The following is a 24,055-nucleotide window of genomic DNA, read 5'->3' as shown; positions in this document are numbered from 1 at the left end:
TTGACTGCACACCCTCTCCCCCAAACCACACGTATACTACCTACGCCCCTCCCCTCTACCTCTTTGGAACATTCCCGGGAGCTACTGCAAGACATCTCCTGGTCATAATCCTCAGGTTGGCTAGAATAAAAATTTTCATTTCATTCTTAGATTGACTATTGATTACTTTTTTCCTCACCATCAGCGCGGTTGTCTGAGTCCCACCCCAGCAGACACGTGCCCCTGAGACCCCGAAGCTCTATGGAATGATTTCAGATTTCATTCCTTCGCAGCCGAGAAGCTCACAACAGGGCGAAACCGTTCAAACCAGAGAAGCAGGGCAGTGGTGGCTGCAGAAAAAACGGGTCTCCCTCCCTGGTCTGCGCCGCCATCTCGTGGTGGTTTAGGGGTAGCGCAGCTTGGGCCGGAGGGTACCAGGCGGATGCGGTGAGTCTCCGCCTCCATCAGATCCCTGGTTTTCATCAGACTCCCCCTAGCGGAGAGGCTCACAGGACTTTCCAAGCAGGCAGGCCTGGTTTCAGTTCCAGTGTCTCCACTTACTAGCTGTTTGGGAAAGTTGCATAAAGACTCCATTTCCCCTACTTTCTCCATTTTAAAGTGAGAAGGTGTATAATTAATATCTACAAGGTGTGTGCACAGGCTTCTCTTGTGGCTCAGCTGGTAAAGAATCTGCCTGCAATGCAGGAGACCTGGGTTCGATCCCTGATTTGGGAAGATCCCCTGGAGAAGGGAAAGGCTACCCACTCCAGTATTCTAGCCTGGAGAATTGCATGGACTGTATAGCACATGGGGTCGAAAGAGTCGGACACAACTGAGCAACTTTCACTTTCACAGGTGTGTGCACCACACTCATGCAATCCCCACCCTGGATAGGCAGGACAGCCCACTCTGTCCCGGGAGGGGTCTTTTGGAGGGTCTCCGAGGTTCCCAAGTCTGGCCTCACAGAGTGTGCCTTGCACAACTCTGGGGGTGACCTCTGCATTGAAAAGCAGTGAACAATCTCCACAGACGTCCAGGGCCGCCCTGGATCCTGCCCTTCCTCCTTCTGTTTCACAATGCTTTGAATTCAGTTCCTGAGCCATGCCAGCAGAGTCTTCAATCAGAGGGATTAAACCACAAGCAACATACAGCCTGAGCCTAACTTTACCCAGCAGCACCCCAGACTCTCTTGGAGAGTAATGTGAGCACACGGGCACACACATGCATAATTCTGGCTCCCTCCCTCTCTCCTTGGCTTCCCTGACTTTACTGCACATAAGATTCATAGGGGCTTTTCTTTAGCTGGATGTTGAGTTTCTGGGGACATGGACTCTACTTCACTCTGTCTTCCGAATGTCAGTATACGGCTTCCCAGTAGCGCTAGTGGTAAACGTAGGAGGCATAAGAGACACAGTTTCGATATCTGGGTCAGGAAGGTCCCCTGGAGGAGGGCATGGCAACCCACTCCAGTATTCTTGCCTGGAGAATACCACGGATGGAGGAGTTTGGCGGGTTACTGTCCATGGGGGTCGCAGAGTCAGACACGACTAAAGCGACTTAGTGTGCACGCACACAATGTCAGCATAAGAACGGGAACTCAGCAATCTTTGCTGGTTGGATGGATGGATGAATGGGAGGAAGGAAGGCTGGAGGGAGGGGGTGAGGGATGGATGAAGAGTGGTTGGGTGGATGGGCAGAGAGGAGAACGGTGGACGGGTGGGTGAGTGGATGGGTGGACCAGGTCAGGGCACCTCACGACACACACGTTCTTGCCCCTCTCAGTACTTGTCATGACTCCCATCATCAGTCAATTTGAGTGTCTCTCCCCCACAAGACCATGTGCCCTTTGAGGGCAGAACCAAGCTGCCTCTCATGATCTCCCGCTCTGAGCTCAGGCCCTGGTGCATAGTATACACTCAGGAAATACTTGTCAAAGAGGGGACTAGGGCAGTGGAAGGAAAAAGAGGGGGTGACCAAAGTTTCATTATTACAGAAAACACTAGTGAATGGACACAGTGGTAACTGAGATTACACGAACACTGTGGATGAAGTTTTAAAGATGGAGTTCTAAAGTCCACATCCACCACTTTACCTAAGATCCAAACAGCCACACAGTCACAGGTCTCAAGCTTGAACACTAACTGTCTCTTCCTCAAGAAAGGTCAGTGAGAGGTCCTGAGCTGATGTCAGAACAAGTGGACACAGCTCAGGAAGAGCCAAGACGGGCTCCTGGTGTCCTTGACACACAGCATGTGCAGATGCTGAGTGAGTTTGTGAAGTGGATGGAACCAGACAGAGCAGTCAGCACGGGCCTCTTTCAGTGTCGTAGCAATTTATTCCATTCGCTCAGAATCATTATCCATGGTACTGCATATTGTAATTCTATCGTGACTCTGGGATTTTCAATAAATCAAAATACATCTCCCTAATGTCCCATGTTAATTACACTCAATAAAATTAATCCTATGAATTAAAAACATTCAATAAAATTAACTATGAATTAAAAACTAAGACCATGTTCTAACTCCAAGTTCATCAAGGAAAAACACTATACTCTTAGGTGTTAGGTATCAAATACAAGTCCATGTACTTCAAGTAAAGTAAGAAGCATTATCTCTTAGCATGGTGCAATGAAGAAAACTCTAAACTAAAACGTAGTTTCTAGACCTATTTCCTCATGAGCTCATTTTGTAAACTTATGTAAAGAACTCACCCATTCATTTTATGGTTACCCATTATGCAATGGGTAAATAGTGCCTCACCCCCAGGTAACTTATTTATTTTAGTAGCTGTGAAAATGCTTGGAAAAATATAAAATAGGGATATATATATATATATAGTATTTTCCTACTTGCTATAAAGATTTTCATATTAATAGAGTGCTTTCTGAGTCACTGCTGTGTACATAGAAACAATATCTTGATAATAATGCAGGACTAAAGTCAAAGGTATATGTGTCTACTAAAAATCACATTAGCAGTACTTTTTTATGACTGACCTATTTTTAAAAATAGGATTTCAAGTGTGATGTCAAATATCTTTGAGAAAGTGAAATATTGTGTATTTAACAGAGGGGCACAAGGATGGGTGGGTGGGTGGTAAGTGATAGATGTCAATAGTGAGCAAAGCCAAGACAGGGGCTTGGAACACTTGCGGTGGTAACAGGGCTGGGAGCTCTGGGTGGTGGCGGTGATTGGGTGATGGCAGAGCTGTATTGGAGCTTGGTTTGAAAATCCCTGTGTCTGGGGCTCCCGGCGTCCAGGCTCCTGCATGCTTCTCCACCAGCTCCTCTCGCCCTCCTGCTGCTGCTGCTTGTCTGGGACCCACATGGAGGACGGGCCTCCTGGGGGTAGGCATAGTCTGTGTGTTCTCTCCATTCTGGGGCTCATCGAAGCCTGGATGTAGGACAAAACAGGCTCCCATCAAGGCTTGAGTGATGACTGGAACTTGATCACAGCTACCTGTGTAGGGAAGATCATCTGGGTCAGTCTGTGCCAGGAAAGGCAAGGTTTATGCTGGAAACCCTGGGAGGGTGAGGAGCAGAGAGTTACTGCCAGTGCTGAGGACACGACATCTGTGCTTGCTGAATGGGGCCAGGCTGGGCCCAATAAAAGGGCAGAGACTCCAGGAGGTATGGGAACCTGGGCTCGGCTGAGGGCCACCCCCTCTGGTAAGCAGGCAGTTGACGGTGCACACACTTGAGCCAGGCGGCCACACCCGGGGGACTCTGTGCCTTTGCATTATTTGTAGACCACCCACCCGGACACAGGGCTCGTCGCCCAGTGGGGCTGTGCCAAGCGTCAACCTCGGGGATGTTTCTTTGATGTTTTCCAAAGAGTAGATTTTTGCAAGAACTTGAGAACTAGTTATAGGTTTCTTCCTTATATACTTGGGAAGACAGAAGTCCCAGGAGCTTAAGAAAAGACCAGAGGCCAATTTTCCCTCCGTGTTTTAATTTTGAGGAGGGGCCAGCCTCCCTGGTCAACTCACCAGATTTCTTTGGAAATTCCCCAGGACAAGTATTGGCCTCCTTTGTCATTCTTATTTTATATCTGAAGTAAGAAAATGAAATTTCCTTGTGATTCTATGTGGGGTGGTGATGGGCCCGGGCCCAGTCCTTCCCATGGGATGTTAGGGCTCCAGGGCCTGGAGTCACAAGGGCTCTCAGGTTAGCGGGGGCTGAGACCAGGTGAGATCAGATGAGGACATTACATTCCCAGTGTCTCCAGGACCAGCTCCTGGAGCAGGGGATAATTTCTCTGGTCACAACGAAGTCAATCAGAAAGAGACGCTACCTCATGGAGAAGTAACCCAGGCTCTGCTGTGTGACCGACCCGGGTGATTGAGCTCTCTGAGCCCACTGTCTTCATTTAAAGAATGAATCCCAGGTCTACCACACTGTAAAACTGACTTGTGCTGAAGGTCTGTTATCTCGAGAGAATGACAGGCTAAATGGGATGGAAGAAGGGGACATGGGCTAGCCACTGCAGAGCATGTCCACATGACAGTACCCCCAACGAGGACAGTATGGAGCAGGGTCAGTAAATGTAAGGGTCTTCATGACCACGCCTCAAGGGTCCCAAATCAGATGAGAAGGTACCTGGCCAAGGCAGCTGTTGTCTTTAATGTTAGAGGAAAGTTGAGCTGAAGTTGGGCTTCCCAGCTGGCACTAGTGGTAAAGAACCTGCTTGCCAACGCATAAGACATAAGAGATGTGGGTTTGATCCCTGGGTCAGGAAGATCCCCTGGGGGAGGGCATGGAAACCCACTCAAGTATTTTTGCCTGGAGAATCCCATGGACAGAGGAGCCTGGGGGGCTACAGTCCATGGGGTCACAAAAGAGTCAGACATGACAGCGACTGAGCACACACACATGTACCAGGAACAGTGGATAAAGACCAAATATATATTTCTTATTAAAAATCACACAGTGTTGCAGGTATGAGACAATAATACCCACAAATCTACCCACAGCCAAAACCCCTGGATACGCTGTGTGGTCGCCATCAGTGGTGAAGGCGGGACTCGCACGTCAGAGGGTCTCGCTTGGCACCCACCTGTGGGGCAGCCGGGCTCCTTACTCGTGGAACACCCGGTAGCTGAAGTTGTCGGTCCGGGCTTTGAAGTCGTATTTTCCAGTCATTCTCTGGTAGTGCCGGACAAGGAGGGCAGTGGCCCCGGCCACCAAGGCACAGGCGGTCCCCACGATGAGGACCAGGTAGCCGGCTCCCAGGCCCGGCCCTGCCGCCAGAGGTGACCCTGTGTTGCACAGAAGAAGCCAGTTCTGACTCCATGTTGGAACTGTTTCTTTAACTTGCTTTTCATTGCTTTTGACTATTATTACAATCATACACAATGGTCAGCCTCAGAGGACTCTGTCCCTCTGCATGTCTGAGAGTGCCTTTGCTCAGCTTACAGATAATCGGACCCTACCCACATGCAGAGTACATCATGCGAAATGCCAGGCTGGATGAAGCACAAGATGGAGTCAAGATTGCCAGGAGAAATATCAATAACCTCAGATATGCAGATGACACCACCCTTATGGCAGAAAGTGAAAAAGAACAAAGAGCCTCTTGATAAAAGTGAAAGAGGGGAGTGAAAAAGCTGGCTTAAAACTCAACATTCACAAAATGAAGATCATGGCATCTGGTCCCATCACGTCATAGCAAATAGATGGGGAATCAATGGAAACAGTGAGAGACTTTATTTTGGGGGGGGGGGCTCCAAAGTCACAGGAGTTGGTGACTGCAGCCATGCAATTAAAAGACACTTGCTTCTTGGAAGAAAAGCTATGACAAACCTAGACAGCATATTAAAAAGCAGAGGCGTTGCTTTGCCCACAAAGGTCTGTCTAGTCAAGGCTATGGTTTTTCTGGTAGTCATGTATGGATGTGAGAGTTGGACTATAAAGAAACCTGAGTGCCGAAGAATTGATGCTTTTGAACTGTGGTGTTGGAGAAGACTCTTGAGAGTCCCTTGGACTGCAAGGAGATCAAACCAGTCAATCCTAAAGGAAATCGACCCGAATATTCATTGGAAGGACTGATGTTGAAACTGAAGCTCCAATGCTTTAGCCACCTGATCTGAAGAACTGACCCATTGGAAAAGACCCTGATGCTGGGAAAGATTGAAGGCAGAAGGAGAAGGGGATGACAGAGGATGAAATGGTTAGAATGCATCACTGACTCTATGGACATGAGTTTGAGCAAGCTCCAGGAGTTGGTAATGGACAGGGAAGCCTGGCATGCTGCAGTCCATGGGGTAACAAAGAGTAGGGCATGACTGAGCAACTGAACTGACCCACCTTTGAACAGAAGTGATTAGCACACCCCTTCCAAAGGCTGGCCACTCCCGTGGAGATGTTCTGCAAGACTGCAGACCCTTTCGCTTTACTTCCCCACTGCCCCTCCCTCTCTGTTCTGCCTTTTGACTTTAGTTCCTCCTTGCTTCTTTCTCTCTGACTCTGTAAAGGAACCTGGCACCCAGACCCCTGACAAGATGGTTATTTTGAGGCACAAGCCTGCCATCTTCTTGGTCAGTGGGCTGCCTGAATAAAGTCGCTTATCTTAACCCTTTGTCTCTCAGATGTATTGGCCTATCATGCAGCGAACGGAGCGAGCTTGGACTGGGTAACACCTACAGGGGTGAGACGGTGCGGGTGGGAGGTCCACCCACAGCAGCGGGGCCGGGTCCCGGCTGAGCCCCAGCACCGCCCCTAGATGGAAGATTCAGGTTGGAGCCCATGATGGAGCAGGCTCTCCCGTGGCAGCTGCTCAGTGTGCCTGTGAACCCGCAGGCTCCCAGAGGTGCCAGAGCAGGTGCCTCAAGCCCAGGAGAGCACAGCAGAGGGGACAGCTCCTCCTGCTCATCCTCTGGATGGTCACTGGCCAAGAAGAGGAGGCCACGTGGGAGCCACAGGCAGTGCGGGGGGGCAGAGAGCTCAGTGGACTCGTTGCCTGTACCCACATGCAACAAAGCACCGGGGAGCCGGCCTTTCCCAGACTCAGGGGCAAGAAAGCGCATGGGAGTCTGGACCCAAAACTACTGAAAACAGGGATGCAAATAAATACTTATATATGCAGGTTCACAGCAGCAGAAAGGGGAAACAGACCCGAATCCATCAAAGGCTGAATGAACAAACGTGATCCATCACCCAGAGGAATGGCATTCAGCCATAAAAGGGAGGAGGTTCTGCCACACGTTACGTGGGACACAGATGAGCCTTGAAAACACCCACTGCGCTGAGTGACAGGCACGATTGCTGAGGACCACAAGTAGTCTTGTGATCCTGTTTTTAGGGAAACGAGTCAGAGAGCGACCTCATGGTTTCAGGGGTGGGAGTGGGGCTGGGGTTCACTCTCTGTGGGCTTGCAACTGCTTTGGGGGATGCATATGTTTTGGAGCTAGAGAAAGGTAATGGTCGTACCACACTGTGAGCATGCTAAATTCTACCCAATAGTTTATTTTTAAAGTTAACTTTATATTAGGTAAATTTTATCTCAGTCTTACCACAGGAGCTTATCAGAAAGGTCTGGGTATGAAAGCCTTCCTGGGCAAAAAGGGACACTTGAGACCCCGTTTCCCATTTCTGGGGCTGTGGCCTGAAGTGCCTGCTGCCCTGGGCCCCCAGTCACAGCTCAGGCATGTGCAACAAAGTGGTCAATGATGGCTTAGAAGAGGCTCCCTTCAGACAGCCTGCATGATGGGTCAGCTGGAAACCAGGCAACCCCGTCCTCCAAAGGGAGGGCCACACTCGGATGAGGATACTGGGAATGATCGCTGGAGCACCTGCAACCTTCTAAGGAACCTGAGGCCCCAAGACTCTGGGTCACCAGCTTCCTAACAACTCATTCACAGCTGGCCCTTAAATCCAGCCTCCAGTGGATGGTACCATGGAGATTCCACCCTCCTTCTGTATCTCATGTCAGGGGCCAGCTTGTGACCATAAGGGGGGGACTGTCTCCCTTGAGGATGCTGCAGCAGAAAAGCAGAAGAGGCCCTACATGGTTGGCCCCGTGGAGTCTAGCCGCAGCCCCAGACTGCCAGCTCCAGAGACAAGGGAACCTGTTTGGTTGCTGCCTCTCCAGCTGGGTTTCTGTTCCCTACAGTCAAGTGGTCTTAACCAACTACTGACTCAGAGCTGCTCTGAATGGAGTCCACAGGCCAGTACTATCCACTGGTTATCAGGGTCCAGGAATGGTTACTGTTTCAGGAGAGAAGCTTACAAATAGAGAGCAAGCCTGTGTTGCAACGTGACCTGCACCATCAGTGGGAATGTCTCCTTAAACATGACATCCACATGTCAGCCCTGATGGATGAGACACTTAAAAGACATGGGTCCTCCCCCAGAAGCGTAAGCACCCACGCACAGGGCAGTGGCGACATCATGGTGTGACGTACATGACCACTCCTTCTGCAAAGACTGTCACTGCCCCTGTGACGGGGACACATCTCAGTGAGGGATAGTGATGGAGGTGTGCAAAAACCCAGGAGCTGGGAACCTAGAACCCAGGCCTTCCAGAGGCTGAACTCAGCCACCATCTGGGGACCCCCAGGCTTCTCACTTCTGAGCCTCCTCCACAATTGTTCCAGACCCTTCCCACTGGTTCATTTCAGAAGCCTATAGGACATTAACCTCAAACTTTCTCAACTCCTTACACACACACACACACACACACACACAAAACTGTAGTGTCTGAGAAATTATGTTCTCTGGAAAAGTAAATGGCCATGGATGATTTCCAAAAATTAAGTGCAAAAAAGTATGATGCTGATAGATGATCTGTTGGCAGCACAGATTCAGGGATTGCCTGGGTGGATTCTTCCTTTAAAAGGCCAGCAAACAGTGTTACATGTTGAAGCACAATCCTCCAAAAAATATGTGTTGGGTCTGAACCTCCAGTGCCTCAGAATGCGACCTTATTCAGAAATATGGTCCTTGGGGACGTCATTAGTTAAGAAGTTATACTGAAGTGGGAGAGGCCCCTAATTCAATGACCAGTGTCCCCATAAGAAGACAGAGGTGCTCAAGAGAAGCCACGAGATGACAGAGGCAGAGGCTGGAGGGAGGCGGCCACAGCCAGGTCACCCAGTAGGACCGGCAGAGGCTGGGAGCCAGGCCTGGAACGGAGGCCCTCGGAGACTTTGGAAGGAGCCAGCCCCACCCACTATGTGATCTTGGATATGTGTCTCCAGATTTCAAGAGTATTTTCTGTTATTTTAACCACTCAGTTTATGATTCTTAGTGAATATAATTCACATATATGTTCTCTTTCATATTAGAGCCCCAGATCAACCAGCTCTCGGCAATTTAAGACAATGAAGAGGCCAGGAAAAGCACTGTCCCAGGACCCGGGCCAGTGGTTGCCCAAGGACCAGTGCGAACGCCAGGGCCTGGAGTCCAGATTGGGAGACCCTGAGTGGACAGGCCTGGGCCTGGCTGGGGACCTGTGATCTTTTAAATTTCTGAAATGTTCTGGATGAGAACCAGCAGCTGAATATCATTGGCTGAAAGCCTTCCTTCCCAAGCTCTGGTCAGGACTCCTGTCCTGGTTTATACCCTGCCTCCAGAACCCAGAGGTTCTTGAACAAGAAAATAGAGAGACAAAGAAGGCCATCCGGATTAGGAAGAAACAGAATAAAAAGGGAAAATCAACTAGGATTAGGTTTAGCTGTCAGAAAGAGAAAACCCCAAAATAGCAGTACAAAGAAAACGGCAGTTTCTTTCTTTCTGGCATAAAAATGGGAGGTCAGAGCTCAAGCCTGGCCCCGCAGCTTGGCTCCAGGGTGTCCTGGGGCACCAGTTCCTTCCAGCTCCTGTCCGGATGGTCCTTATGGCCCCAGGTGGTAGCTGGCTGCAGCCACCTCCCCTGCGTGTCAGGCAGCTGGGTGCGTGACATGTGTTTATAAGGAGGGCGTTTGACACTCCCGTTTGCATCTTATTGGGGCTTCCCTGGTAGCTCAGATGGTAAAGCATCTGCCTGCAATGCAGGAGACCTGGGTTCAATCCCTGGGTCGGGAAGATCCCCTGGAGAAGAAAATGGTAACCCACTCCAGTATTCTTGCCTGGAGAATTCCATGGACAGAGGAGACTGGTAGGCTACAGTCCATGGGATCGCAAAGAGTCGGACACGACTGACTGACTTCACTTCACTTCACTTTGCATCTTATTAACCAGAGTTCACTCATGCAGCCACTCGTGCTGTGAAGTTGGCTGGGAACTAAAGTTTTTCTTGGCAGCCACCTGTCCCCTAAAAACTGAGGGTTCTATTACCATTGAAGGAGGGAAGAACAGATATCTGGGGACAGCTAGCAGTTTCTGAATCAATGCCCAGGTTTAGTTGTCTAATCCGAGTCACCTGCTCACCTTCAGACCGAATCAGGGGTCCCCAGGACATCTGGTGCATCACGGATGGCTCGCTGCTTCTCAGTGACCGAAAGTCATCACAGTTCTGTTGTTTTCATAGGAAAAAAGTGTTCACATTAGTTGAAAAATGGTTATGAGAAAGGTACCCACTCTCAGGGATGGTACACTGATTTGCACACGCTCTTTCCTGCTAGAAACATCAAGTCACAAGGGATGTGTTCAATCAGTGGGGAAGGATGTTGGGGAGCCCAGATCACCTGGACCAAAGGACTGTACCAGGCTGGATGCCCAGCTAAATGAGGGGAGTACCAGGCAGCAGGCGGGTCTGAGGAAGTGAGATGTAGCCTCCTGAGCTGTCTCCAGTTACTAGCTCTGGCTTCATCTCAGAGTCACCTTTGTGTTCTTCACAGCCTGCTGCAGACACTTGCTCCTTTTAATGCCTTTGCCTTACAAAAAGTTTCAGTGACATAGAATCTACTTGCTATATACCTGTGACTGAGTGCACTGTGCCCTGCCCCCAAAGATGTTACAGTCCTAACCCCAGTACCTGTGGATGTGACGCTAGGTGGAATTAAAGTCTTTGCAGAGGATCCAGGTAAGATGAGGCCATTAGGGTGGACCCTAACCCAGTGTGATTGTGTCCTTGTAAACAGGGGCATTTGCACACAGACACAGGCGTGCACAGAGGGAAGATGTGTGAAGACATAGGGAGAAGGTGGCACTGACCAGGCAGAGAGCCGGACCTCAACAGATTCTCCCCACAGCCCCAGGAGGAATAACCTAGTCGACACTTCCATCTTGGACTTCCAGCTTCCAGAGCTGTGCGAGGAGAGATTTCTGCTATTTAAGCCTGTGTTACTTTGTTACAGCAGGGCTTCCCAGGTGGTGTTAATGGTAAAGAACCCTCCTGCCAATGCAACAGATGCAAAAGATGGGGATTTGATCCCTGGATTGGGAGGATCCCCTGGAGGAGGGTATGGCAACCCACTCCAGTATTCTTGCCTGGGAAATCCCATGGACAGAGGAGCCTAGCGGGCTAGAGTCCATAGAGTCACAAAGAGTTGGACACCACTGAAGCAACTTCGCACGCACACATGCACGCACACACTTTGCTACAGCAGCCCTGGGAAGACAATACAACACCTATCCCAAAGGAAGTTGGAAAGAAGTATGTGCAGCCCATATTAGAGAGAATTTGAGAACTGGCAGCTCCTTACCGAGGCTATCATGGCCATTAACGTCCTTGGTGCTGGAACCTCCCTGGTGGTCCAGTAACTAAGACCATTCCATGCTCCCAGTGCAGGGTGCCCGGGTTTGATCCCTGCTCAGGAAACTAGATCCCACATGCCCCAACTAAGAGTTCACACGCCACAGCTAAAGATCCCGTGTGCCACAACCAAGACCCAGCACGGCCAAATAAATAAATAATAAAACACCCTTAGTGCTTCTAAGGGGCCGATGCAGGTCAGGGTCCCTCCACAGGCAAGCACTGAGAGTCCGTGCTCCCTTCCTCCTGTTGTTCCAGAAGATCTTCTGTTTGAGAAAAAGTAACAAAAAAACCAAGAGTCGCTGGGCTTCTCCTATGCATTCAGACGATGCCCTGCCACTGATCACCCTGGAAAACCACCCAACTTCAGTGAGGAGCACAGGAAAAAGTGTTTCCCCCAAAGGAAAGAGAAACAGGCAGTGGCTGACTCAAAGACCAGCAGAGCTCTCCGTGCCATCCTCTGCCACAGGCGACACGTGACAGTCACTGCACCTACTTGTCTGTAGACAAAGAATAATTCTCCAACCCAGGAATGCAAAGCACATCTCAGTTTCAAAGGTCTGAGGAAATGAGAATGTAAAGTTATTCATAATCCCAGCATAAATGCTGAACGGGAAAGAATAAAAAAGATTAAACAGCGTAATGGCTAGGATTCAGTAGCGTTCCGTCAACTTGCTAAAAAGAATTCCAAATTAAAACATTTTTACACCTAAATATGTGTTCGATCACCTTGAAGAGAGGCACTACAGCACTATGAGAAGGAAGGTCTGATGTGACAGCCAGTGGAAGGGTATGGCCCCAGGAAGGGCTCCAGTGAATCACCCAGCAGCATGGGTCTTCCACCCAAGACTGTCCACCATCAAGACCTCATTGCATGCCTTTTAAAAGCCAATTCTGTGGGGCCCAGAACCTCCTCCATGAAGTCGGGTCCCAGAGCTGCCCAAACCCCAGGCTTCTGATCCTGGAGCCTCCCTCCTCATAGCATAGAGCGTGAGTCCAGAGGTTTAGAATAGCGTTACACTTACTATTTTGCATGTGGCTCCAGGGGATTCCATGCAGATGCGGAGTTTGCAGTGCAAATAGACTATGGAGTTGTTGATGAAGGAAAAGATTTTCAGCTTAAACCGGGCCTTGTTGGAATTGCCATTCTCGATCACGTTCGTGTGTGTATTGGGGATGGGGCAGCTGGGAAGAGAGAAGGTGACTCATTAGTTCTAAACTGGCCCTCCTGTCCTTGTTGCCAGATGAATTTCCTTACACGGCACCTGAGTGCAGCTGGAGCATGCCCACAAGTCTCCAAGTAGGCAAGGATGGCTAGGTCTCCAGTTCCCAACAGGACGGTATCCTGAGGGCACTGCCTAAACCCATGTCTGCATCCACGTGTATCTGGGAATTCTCTTGGGAGTCCTTTTGACTGCAAGGAGATCAAACCAGTCAACCCTAAAGGAAATCAACCCTGAATATTCATTGAAAGGACTGATGCTGAAGCTGAAGTTGCAATACTTTGGCCACCTGATGTGAAGAGTGGACTCACTGGAAAAGACTTTGATGCTAGGAAAGATTGAGGGCAGGAGGAGAAGGGGACGACAGAGGATGAGATGGTTGGATGGCATCACTGACTCAATGGACATGAATTTGAGCAAATTCCAGAAGACAGTGAAGGGCAGAGGAGCCTGGTGTGCTGCAGTTCATGGGGTTGCAGAGAGTCAGACATGGCTGAGCAACAACAGCAAAATCAGACTGCACAGCAGGGGGCAGGTGCCCAGTGGCCCCCGAGCCCTCACCTGTTGTTAATGAAACCAAACATGACCGGGTCCCTGGCGTCGCTGGACGGCGTGGCCCAGCACTCGGTCAGGACCACCTTCAGGTTGCTTTTCTGCTTATAGAGCCCTACTTCGATCTTGACGTCATCGCTGGCAGACACGCTGTAATTCTGAGGAATCGGAGAGTCTCCAATAAATAACTGCATTTCAGTGATGAAACTTCCAGCGCCGTGGAGGTCCTCGATGATAGTGTAAACCCTGCAAGACAGAGTGTTTGCAGGGGTCTGCTTCTTTGACCCACTTGTTCCCATTCCTCCCCAGAATGCAACTCCAAAGAAGGGCGGAAATAAAAGACCATCCAGTGAGAACAAGCAGAGGAAGGCTATTTTTTCCCCCAAGCTGGCTGGAGCTGGGGCCAGCCCCGGTGACCAGAGCTTGGTGGAGACCTGAAGGCAGGCAGAGGAGGGATGAGTTTCACAGGGGAAAGGGGAGCTCAGGTGTGCCCGATGGCATCCTATGTGATGGGCTGGGGGAGCAGACCTGACTATCTCTGGTTGGTTCAAACTGGAAAAGGGGACAAATCTAGGGAAACTGGCAGTCAAGTCCTGGCCAGTATCCGTGTGTACGTTCAGTCTCTCAGAAGGGTCTTCAAGTGACTGAAACCCTAAAGAAACCCTCAGATGAAGGCGCTGGGAACAGTATGAGCCCCTTTGAGTAGGGGAGAGACCTCTGCACTCACCCCCACTCGGGCGTGTAGCCGGATGAGGTCAAGAGGTCATTCTGGAAGGCGCAGTGGATGGGGCTCTCAATCTTCATGTGGTGGATGATGCCCTCTGGGGACACGTCGTTCCTCAGCGTGGTCCTCACCACCGTAGTGGTCATGTTCTGAGAACGAACAGGAAGTGAGTGAGTTCCCGGGCCCCAGTCAGCCACCAACATGGCTGCCGATCACGGCTCTGGGTGCAGGGGCTGTTTAAAGTTTATCCCCTCCAAGTGTGAAAACGCTGACAACTTTTCCCCCAGTATAAACTGCAAAAGAGAACTTAACATTGGGACACCTGATTTAGCCTATTTCCTGTGCTCCTTTTCTGCATTAAAAGAGAGCCAGAGACAAACTAGATCAGATACCCCAAACAACAGATCAGGCTGCTGCCCAAATAATCCTCAAGGGCATTTCTGAAAATGAGAGTACAGAGCCCTTACTGAAGAAATCGAGTTAAAATAAATCGGTTAAAGTCCGTGACTCAGAAAACTGCATTGTAATTTTGCAGAGAATAACACAGAACCAAAGATCCAGAGGGCAACCTAAAGAAAATGAATGTGATCTGGAAGAGGACTGGGGGATGTGAGGTGATAATGCAGTTCACGCCTGAGGACACGAGTCCCCAGGGAACATTGTGATGCCCATTAGTATTAACAAGGTTAAGCCCATAAGCAGAAGTGCAGAGCAAATCGGTTTCATGCTAGAGAAATGACCCCAAGGTCACTTGGTATTAAGGACTGGTTGCTCAGAATGTGAATGTTTAGCAGAAAAAAAAAAGAGATTTTCAGGCAGTTGTGTACCAACCAGTACAAGGAGATGGGCTTGCCAATATCAAAGAGAGTTCTGAAATTTTTCCAGAGTCAAAAGCAGAGATGAAAACCCTGAGATGGGCAGTTTCATCATTTGATTCAGTGGAGAGCACTGTTGGAGGAGATAAGAATTTCTGTGAAATTCCAAAGTCTTTTGTTTGACAAAATGCCTGAAGAATTTCTGTGAAAGCCAAAGTCTTTTGTTTGACAAAATGCCTGAAGTTGTAATTACCTGTTTGAGTTGCTTTACTTGCCAGTGGCTTGGAGGTTGACTGTCATGGTAGTAGCCTCCCCAAGATGAATACCCCTTATTGACACCTTCACAAGTATCACTAGAAGGACAGAGCTCAGTACCAACCGAGAACAGCCTGGGTGACCTGTGGTGGTAATGCTTATTGTGCACCATGGCCAGCAGTGGGCCTTGTTCTGCTTCTGTTAAAGTCACCAACCTTAACAGTTTAGAACTAGACAAGGGAAATTTTGTGTGAAGAGGAAACAAGAGGCGTGGCTGAAAATTATGCCAATGAAGAAGCTGGAATTAGAGTTGGTGGAAATACACAGCCAAGTAAAGTAAATGTTATTGGACTGCTTGAAGGACGACAGAGCAAAGCAGAGTATGAGCCATATGATAAATGGCCTAATCCTGATAAGGTTGCCAGTAGAGCATTTGCTGAAAATAGAGATTCTGAGATTACTGATACTAATGTGACCTGTGCCTCTACCTGACAAGAAACCCAATGGACAATTAAGCCTTGACTTGAGTGGGTCTGAAAACAAAACTTCATCTGCAGGACAAAGCTTAGAGGAGTAGGAAGGGAATTGTCTGCTCTCTGATGATCAGAAAGTTCCTGAACAGAAGGACATTTTGAATTATCTTTCCTTCTACAGCTACTGCATCTACTCCTTATTTGCTGTATTATAATAAATCATAGAATGAGTATGTTTTACTTGTGTGCATAATAAACAGACCGGACAATCTGGTAAAGTTGTTTACATCAAAGAATCTTCAGCTCTTTAACATCACACTCAAAGCTGAAAGCATTTCCTCTAAGATCAGGAGCAAAACAAGAATGCTCACCACTTTTATTCAACATACTATTAAAGTCCTAGTCACAGCAATTAGACAAGGAAAAAATAGAAGGAATCCAAATTAGAAAGAAAGAAGTAAAACTGTCACTCTTTGCAGATGACATGATGCTATACATAGAAAATCCTAAAGTGAAAGTCACTCATGCCTGACTCTTTGTGACCCCATGGACTATGCAGTCCATGGAATTCTCCAGGCCAGAATACTGGAGTGGGTAGACTTTCCCTTCTCAAGGGGATCTTCCCAACCCAGGGATCAAACCTAGGTCTCCCACATTGCAGGCAGATTCTTTACCAGCTGAGCCACAAAGGAAGTTCAAGAATACTGGAGTGGGTAGAATAGCACTTCTCCAGGAGATCTTCCCAACCCAGGAATTGAACCAGGGTTGCCTGCATTGCAGGCGAATTCTTTACCAACTGAGCTATCAAGGAAGCCCCCAAATCCTAAAGACATCACCAAAAAAAAAAAAAAAAAACCTCATCAATGAAATCAGTAAAGTTGCAGAAACATAATTAATATATAGAAATCTGCTGCATTTCTGTACACTAACAGGAGCTATCAAACTAACTAATAAGCTACCAGAAAGAGAAAACAATCTCATTTACAATTACATCAAAAAATAAAATTAAAAACCTAGGAATAAATTTAAATAGGGAGGTAAAGTACTTGTACTCAGAAAACTGTAAGACACTGATAAAAGCAACTGGAGCCAACACAAACAGATGGACAGATATACTGTGTGCATGGACCGGAAGAATTAATATTGTTAAAATGACCATTCTACCAGGGCAATCTACAGATTCAAGGCAATCCTTATCCAAATAACCAAGGGCCTTTTTCACAGAACTAGAAAAAAAATTCTAAAATTTGTATGGAAACATAAAGACCCCAAGCAACCAAAACAATCTTTAGAGAGAAGAACAAAACTGAAAGTATCATACTTCCTGACTTTAGACTATACTACAAAGCTACAGTAATTAAAACAGCATGGTAGTGGCACCTAAACCGACACATAGATCTACGGAACAGAGTGGAGAGCCCAGGAGTTAACCCACACTTACTTGGGAAATTAATCTATGAGAATACACAATGAGGATAAGTCAACTTATCCAAAAAATGGTTTTGGGAAAACTAGACATGCCAAAGAATCAAACTGGTTTACTCTCATGCCATGCAAAAAAAAAAAAAAGTTCAAAATGGATACAGACTTAAGTGTTAAACCTGAAACCATAAAACTTGTGGAAGAAAACATAGGCAGTATGCTCTGTGAAATCGGTCTTATTAGTATTTTTTGATATGTCTTCTCAGGAAATGGAAACAAAAGCAGCAGTAAACAAATGGGACTACATAAACTAAAAATTTACATAATGAAACACATTATCAACAAAACAAGGCAACCTACTGAATGGGAAAAGATATTTGCAAACGATATATGGTGGCTCAGTTGGCAAAGAATCCACCCGCAATGCAGGAGACTCAGGTTCAATTCCTGGGTCAGGAAGATCCCCTGGAGAAGGAAATGGCAACCCATTCCAGTATTCTTCCCTGGAAAATCCCATGGACAGAGGAATCTGGTGGCCCGCAGTCCATGGGATTGCAAGAATCAGACACAACTTAGCAACTAACCCACCACATATCTGATGGGGTTAATATCTAAGACATACAAAGAACTCATACAACTCAACATCAAAAAAAACAAACCCAATTTAAAAATGGACACAGGATCTGAATAACCCTAAAAGATGATGCTATCAAAATGTTACACTCAATATGTCAGCAAATCTGGAAGACCCAGTAGTGGCCAGAGGACTGGAAAATGTCAGTCCTCATCCCAATTCCCAAGAAGGGTAGTACTAAAGAATGCGCTGAGCATTAGACAATTGCATTCATCTCCCATGCTAGTAAGGTCATGCCTAAGAACTTGCATGCTAGTCTTTAGCATTATGCGAATCAAGTACTTTGAGTGAGTGAGTGAAGTCGCTCAGTCGTGTCCAACTCTTTGCAACCCCATGGACTGTAGCCTACCAGGCTCCTCGGTCCATGGAATTCTCCAGGCAAGAGGGTTGCCATTTCCTTCTCCAGGGGATCTTCCCAACTCAGGGATCGAACCCAGGTCTCCTGCATTGTAGGCAGACACTTTACCATCTGAGCTACCAGGGAAGTACTTTAAGACGTACAAAATGAGTTTTTTAAAAGGCAGAGGAACAAGAGATTGAATAGCCAACTTTTGCTGGATCATAGAGAAAGCAAGGGAATCCCAGAAAAACATCTACCTCTGTTTCATCAACTACACTAAAGCCTTTGACTTTGTGGATCATAACAAACTGTGGGAAGCTCTTAAAGAGATGGAAATACCATACCATCTTAGCTGTCTCCTGAGGAACCTGTATATGGGTCAAAAAGCAACAGTTAGAACCCTGTATGAAACAACTGACTGGTTCAGGATTGAGAAAGGAGTACCACAGGGCTGTCTGTTGTCGCCCTGTTTATTTAATCTATATGCTGAGCACATTATGAGAAATGCTGGGCTGGATGAGTTATAAGCTGGAATCAAGATAGGTGGGAGAAACATCAACAACCTCAGATATGCAGATGATACCACTTCAACGGCAGAAAGCAAAGAGGAACTAAAGAACCTCTTGATGAAGGTAAAGGAGGAGAGTGAAAAAGCTGGCCTAAAATTAAATATTAAAAAAAAAAACTAAGATCATGGCATCCAGCCCCATCCCATCACTTCATGGCAAATAGAAGGGGAAAGGGTGGAAGCCGTGACAGATTTCCTCTTCTTGGGCTCTAAAATCACTGCAGAGGAGTGATTGCAGCCATGAAATCAGAAGATGATTGCTTCCTAGCAGGAAAGCTATGACAAACCTAGATAGTGTGTTGAAAAGCAGAGACATTACTCTGCCAACAAAGTCCATATGGTCAAGGCTATGGTCTCCCCAGTGGTCATGTATAGTTGTAAGAGCTAGATTGTAAAGAAGGCAGAGTGCCAATAAATTGATGCCTTCAAACCGTGGGGCTGGAAAATACTCCTATGAGTCCCTTGGACGGCAAGGAGATCCAACCAGTCAACCTTAAAGGAAATCAGTCCTGCATACTCATTAGAAAGACTGATGCTGAAGCTGAAGCTCAAGTATTTTGATCACCTGATTCGAACAGCCAACTAGTTGGAAAAGTCCCTGATGCTGGGAAAGATTGAGGGCAGGAGGAGAAGAGGGCATCAGAGGATGAGATGGCTGGATGGCATCTCTGATGCAATGGACATGAACTTGGGCAAACTCTGGGAGATGGTGAGGGACAGGGAGGCAGAGGGACGGGGATCACAAAGAGTCAGTCATGACAGGACAACTGAACAACAATATACATAATGGAATACTACTGAGCCATAAAAACAGAATGGAATTTCGCCATTTGCAACAACATGGATGGCCCTAGAGGGTGTCATGCTAAAGGAAATGAGTCAGAAAAAGGCAAATACTGTATGTTATCCCATGTGTGTGGAATCTAAAATACAAAACAAATGAACAAACATAACAAAATAGAAATAGTTATAGATACAGAGAACAAAGAGTGGTTGCCAGGAGGAAGGGAGGAGAAATAGGTGAAGGAGAGTAAGAGATTCAAACTTCCAGCTACAAAATGAATGGGCCATGGTATGAAATGTACAGTGTGGGGAATACAGTCAATAGCTAGTTAATGTCTTTGTATGGTGACACAGCAGAACTAAACTTACATGGTGGTCATTTTGAAATGCATAGAAATATTGAATTACTATGTTGCAACAGATACTAACAGTGTTATAGATCAATTATACTTCAAAAAGAAACAAACATAGAGAAAGAGGTTAGATGTGTGCTTACCAGAGGCAGGAGTGAGAGCAGGGGAATTGGATGAGGGTGATTGAAAGGCACACACTTGCAGTTATAAGATGAATAAGTACTAGAGAGGTAAGATGTATCATACCTCATATGTATCACAACATAATACATATAATTAGCCCTGCTGCACTTTATACATGGAAGTTGTTAGAGAGTAAATCCTCAGAGCTCTTATCCCAAGGAAAAATAACTTTTTATATTTTTTAAGTTTTGTATCTATATGAGATAATGGATGTTCACTACACTTATTGGATAAGTATTTCATGATGAATGTAGTCCTGTGTATGTGTGTGTGTGTGTGCTCAGTCCTATCTGACTCTTTGAGACCCCGTGGCCTGTAGCCCATCTGGCTTCTCTGTCCATGGGATTTCCCAGGCAAGAATACTGGAGTGGGTTGCCATTTCCTCCTCCATGGGGATCTTCCTGACCCAGGGATTAAACCTGGGTCTCCCGTATTGAAAGTGGATTCCTTACCTTCTAAGCCACCAGGGTAGTCCCTAGTCGTTTTGGTATATACCTTAAACTTCTACAGTGCTATATGTCAGTTATCTCTCAATAAAATTGGAAGAAAACATTTTTTAAAGAATCTTTAGCTCTTGGATAGTATTGGTCTCTCTAGGTTATTATACAAACACTGAAATTAGAGTGAAAGTCATCATAATTTTTAGAGTTCATTTTCCTTGGTAGAGACTCCAGATGCATTAGCGTCTAGGAAGAAAGTCACACGGGTTCTTAAGTGAACGATTCAAAATGAAAACATTTAAACATCTTTGAATTTACACCTATCTCCTATGATTGCTTTTTAAAATAAAGTGCTTGTGTTCATATCTCCAGGCTTCCCAAGCGGAGCTGTGGTAAAGAATCCTCCTGCCAAAGCAGGAGACACAGTAGATATGGGTTCAATCCCTGGGTCAGGAAGATCCCCTGGAAAAGGAAATGGCAACCCACTCCAGTATTCTAGCCTGGCCAGTTCCATGGACAGAGGAGACTGGTGGGCTACAGCCCATTGGGTCACAAAGAGTCAGACACGACTGATCTATGAAGCACGCACGCACGTTCATCTTTTCCGCGTTTTTGAATGATCTGCATGATGTTTGTAAGTCGCGTGCTTTTTGAGTTCATTAACAGAATCTCATTGAGCACATCTGGTTTTACAAAGCCATGAAGTCACATCTTGGATGAGCTTTATTAAAGACAACGAATCTAGAACACGTTCCCTCACAGCGGTGGACGTCATGTGCCTTAACTCACTTTAAAAACTGCCTCGGAAAACCTGGGCAGTCTCCTTCCATCGTCGTACGAATTTTACACAAATTATGAAGATGATTCTGTACTCCAGGAAATCTTTGGGGCATGGGCTCATTTCTATCTCTTCCAGTGCTTCGCTGTGCTCACTCAGTCGTGTCCGACTCTTTGAGACGCTGTGGACTGTAGCCTGCCAGTCTCCTCTGTCCAGGGGATTTTCCAGGCAAGAACACTGGAGTGGATTGCCATTTCCTCCTCCAGAGGATTTTCCCAACCCAGGGATCAAATCCACATGTTCCGTCTCCTGCACTGGCAAGCAGGTTCTTTACACTGAGACACTGGGGAAGCCCTATCTCTTCCTGCTGCTGCTGCTGCTGCTGCTAAGTCGCGTCAGTCGTGTCCGACTCTGTGCGACCCCATAGACGGCAGTCCACCAGGCTCTCCGGTCCCTGGGATTCTCCAGGCAAGAACACTGGAGTGGGTTGCCATTTCCTTCCCCAATGCATGAAAGTGAAAAGTAAAAGTGAAGTCGCTCAGTCGTGTCTGACTCTTAGCGACCCCATGGACTGCAGCCTACCAGGCTCCTCCGTCCATGGGATTTTCCAGGCAAGAGTACTGGAGTGGGTCGCCAGTGCCTTCTCCTAGCCAGATCTAAATCATCTGTGTAGAGTGAATCAAACGCAGAAGGGAGACCCTAAATTTCACTTTTATTAAAAACTAGGAAGTCAATAAAATTTAACCAAAAAGAAAAGGAGGCAGAACCCACTAACAGCATATACTCTGCTGTATTTGTATAAGGAAGCCTTGGGGAGAATCTTAGTTTTTGACAAATTTCAAAACATTTAAGAGCTCCTGTGGCTTCCAGGGCTTGGATATGACTCATAAGACATGAATTTCCTTTTGTTCTGAATGGGCTCTGAGTCTTACTGAATTTAATTGCTCAACCAGGTGTTTGTCCAACTCAGAAAGACAAGCAAGCAGGAGAGCTGACAAATGCAGCCTTCTCCTTGTCTCTGGGCCCCTGTCTGCCCTCCAGTCCTGTGGGCGGCGACGACTCCCCCATGGGGCAGCCCAGGGCCCCTCCCACCTGAGCACCACAGGCAGGAGCATCTTATTTCTCATATCTTTCCCTGGTTCTACAAGCCCCGCACCAAAGTGGCCCCAAGAACCACGGCAGCAGCTTCGCCTCCTCTCTCTGTGCACCCACCTGCATGTGAGAGTCTTAGGGATCTTTAAGAAAGAGAACCATAACCCTGGTTGTTTCCGGTTGTACTGGTTAGAGGGTTGGAGAGGGGCTGAAGAAGGCTGTGCTCACCAGAAGCATCCTAACTGGTCCTTCAATCCAGGGGCCCTGTCTGTGGATCTGAGGACCCCTCCAAGGGGCAGCCAGGCCCACCGGTCCCTACTGACCTCCAGCTGCCTGGCCCCCCTTGGCCCAGGGTCTGGCATCAAGGTGGGCTGGCACTCTGAGTTGCGTTTGCACCACATCTCCAACCTCCCCTCCCCCAGCCCATCCTATGCAGGCCCTGGGTCATGTCCGGGCCTCCTGCTTAGCACAACACTGATTCTGACCCTTTCAGCCTGAGATGCCGCCTCCCTGTGCCCTAGACTTGGGGTCATCAGCAAGCTGTGCCCAGGCTCCCCTGTCCCACGAGAGAGCTCACCCAGGGCTCCAGCCAGAGCCGCTGAGGGTCCCACCCTGTGCCACTGAGACCCTCGGAGCAGCAGAGTCACAGAGGCTACAGGGTTCTCGGAGGCCAGGCAACCTTGACCTTGACCTACCCCTTAGACCTTGGTAAGCTTCCAGGTCCCATTGATTAAACATGGATAATAATACCCAGGGGCTTCCCTGGTAGCTCAGAGGGTAAAGCATCTGCCTGCAATGCAGGAGACCTGGGTTCGATCCCTGGGTCAGAAAGATCCCCTGGAGAAGGAAATGGCAATGCACTCCAGTACTCCTGCCTGGAAAATTACATGGACAGAGGAGACTGGTAGGCTATAGTCCATGGGATCACAAAGATTTGGACATGACTGAACAACTTCACTTTCTTTCTTTCTAATAATACCCAGCCTGGCGCTGATGAGGGAGCTAAATACCCAGCCAGCAGGTCCCAGTACCCTCCCCACCCCTGTTCTAGGAAATGAAGCCAAAGACCCTCAGGGCCCTCCCCACCCAGCAGCACAGTTAACCCAGCAGTTTCCCTGATAAGGACTATCCCCCACCCCACCCCCCACCCCGCCCAGGGCCATGGCCTACCCTCTGCGAGACCCTCCCTAGCCTACTTCCAAAAGGGGACCCTTCCCCTTGGTGCGGCCCTCCCACCCAGAGCCCAGCCTGTCCCACTGGCCAGAGCCACTTAGATACCCTCTATCACGTAAACTCCTGGCCTCCCTCATCGGCCACCACCACTTGTCCCCGGCCATAGGCATGGTCCCCTCCATATGTCCCTTGGGACCATTTCAGCCTCCTTTCACAGGCTCCCTGCAGAGGCCTCTCCCCACCCCAGGGCACGAGCCGGGTGCTGGGCTGAGTGCTGGCCTGGCCCCACCTGGCTTTACTGGGTGATGGCCCCCACTCCATGCCAGGACCAAACGTTTCTCCAAGGACAACCTGCTTGGGACTGCTTCTTCTCCCCGAGTCCTGGCGCTGGCTGAACCCACAGAATGTGTTGCCACTGCCTGGTGTGGCCCTGAAAGCAGAGCCCTCGTGCTCAGGGGCCAAATGTGGGGAGCGGGGGGAGGGGAGATGGGGGGAAACAGGGGTTTAACCGTGGACTAGAGACAGCCTTCAGAGACTCAGGACCTGGAGCCGTCAGCCCGCCATATGGGGATGCTGCAAACCAGAGATGTGGAGTGGGGCCCAGGAACCTGGCCCAGAGTCACCCCAGCAGT

General features: G+C 48.1%; 1 protein-coding gene and 1 pseudogene across 1 annotated transcript in view; one reads left to right on the top strand and one right to left on the bottom strand.

Moving 5' to 3' along the window:
- Positions 1-5,056: 5,056 nt before the first annotated feature.
- The window catches only part of UMODL1 (uromodulin like 1), a 75,409-nt gene continuing 56,410 nt past the window's right edge, over positions 5,057-24,055 (bottom strand). The window contains exons 18-22 of the mRNA XM_005893032.2: positions 14,118-14,263; positions 13,400-13,636; positions 12,641-12,800; positions 10,349-10,433; positions 5,057-5,238 (exon numbers count right to left, since the gene is read on the bottom strand). Coding sequence (XP_005893094.2) covers positions 5,057-5,238; positions 10,349-10,433; positions 12,641-12,800; positions 13,400-13,636; positions 14,118-14,263 — 810 coding nt within the window. The remainder of the gene's footprint in view (positions 5,239-10,348; positions 10,434-12,640; positions 12,801-13,399; positions 13,637-14,117; positions 14,264-24,055) is intronic.
- On the top strand, positions 14,316-15,882 carry LOC138989160 (ubiquitin carboxyl-terminal hydrolase 1 pseudogene; annotated as a pseudogene).

This window comes from Bos mutus, chromosome 1 (assembly GCF_027580195.1).
Source record: "Bos mutus isolate GX-2022 chromosome 1, NWIPB_WYAK_1.1, whole genome shotgun sequence".
In the NCBI taxonomy this organism is placed as follows: domain Eukaryota; kingdom Metazoa; phylum Chordata; class Mammalia; order Artiodactyla; family Bovidae; genus Bos; species Bos mutus.
Note: the sequence above shows the minus strand (reverse complement) of the source record. Positions and strands in the feature narration are given on the sequence as shown.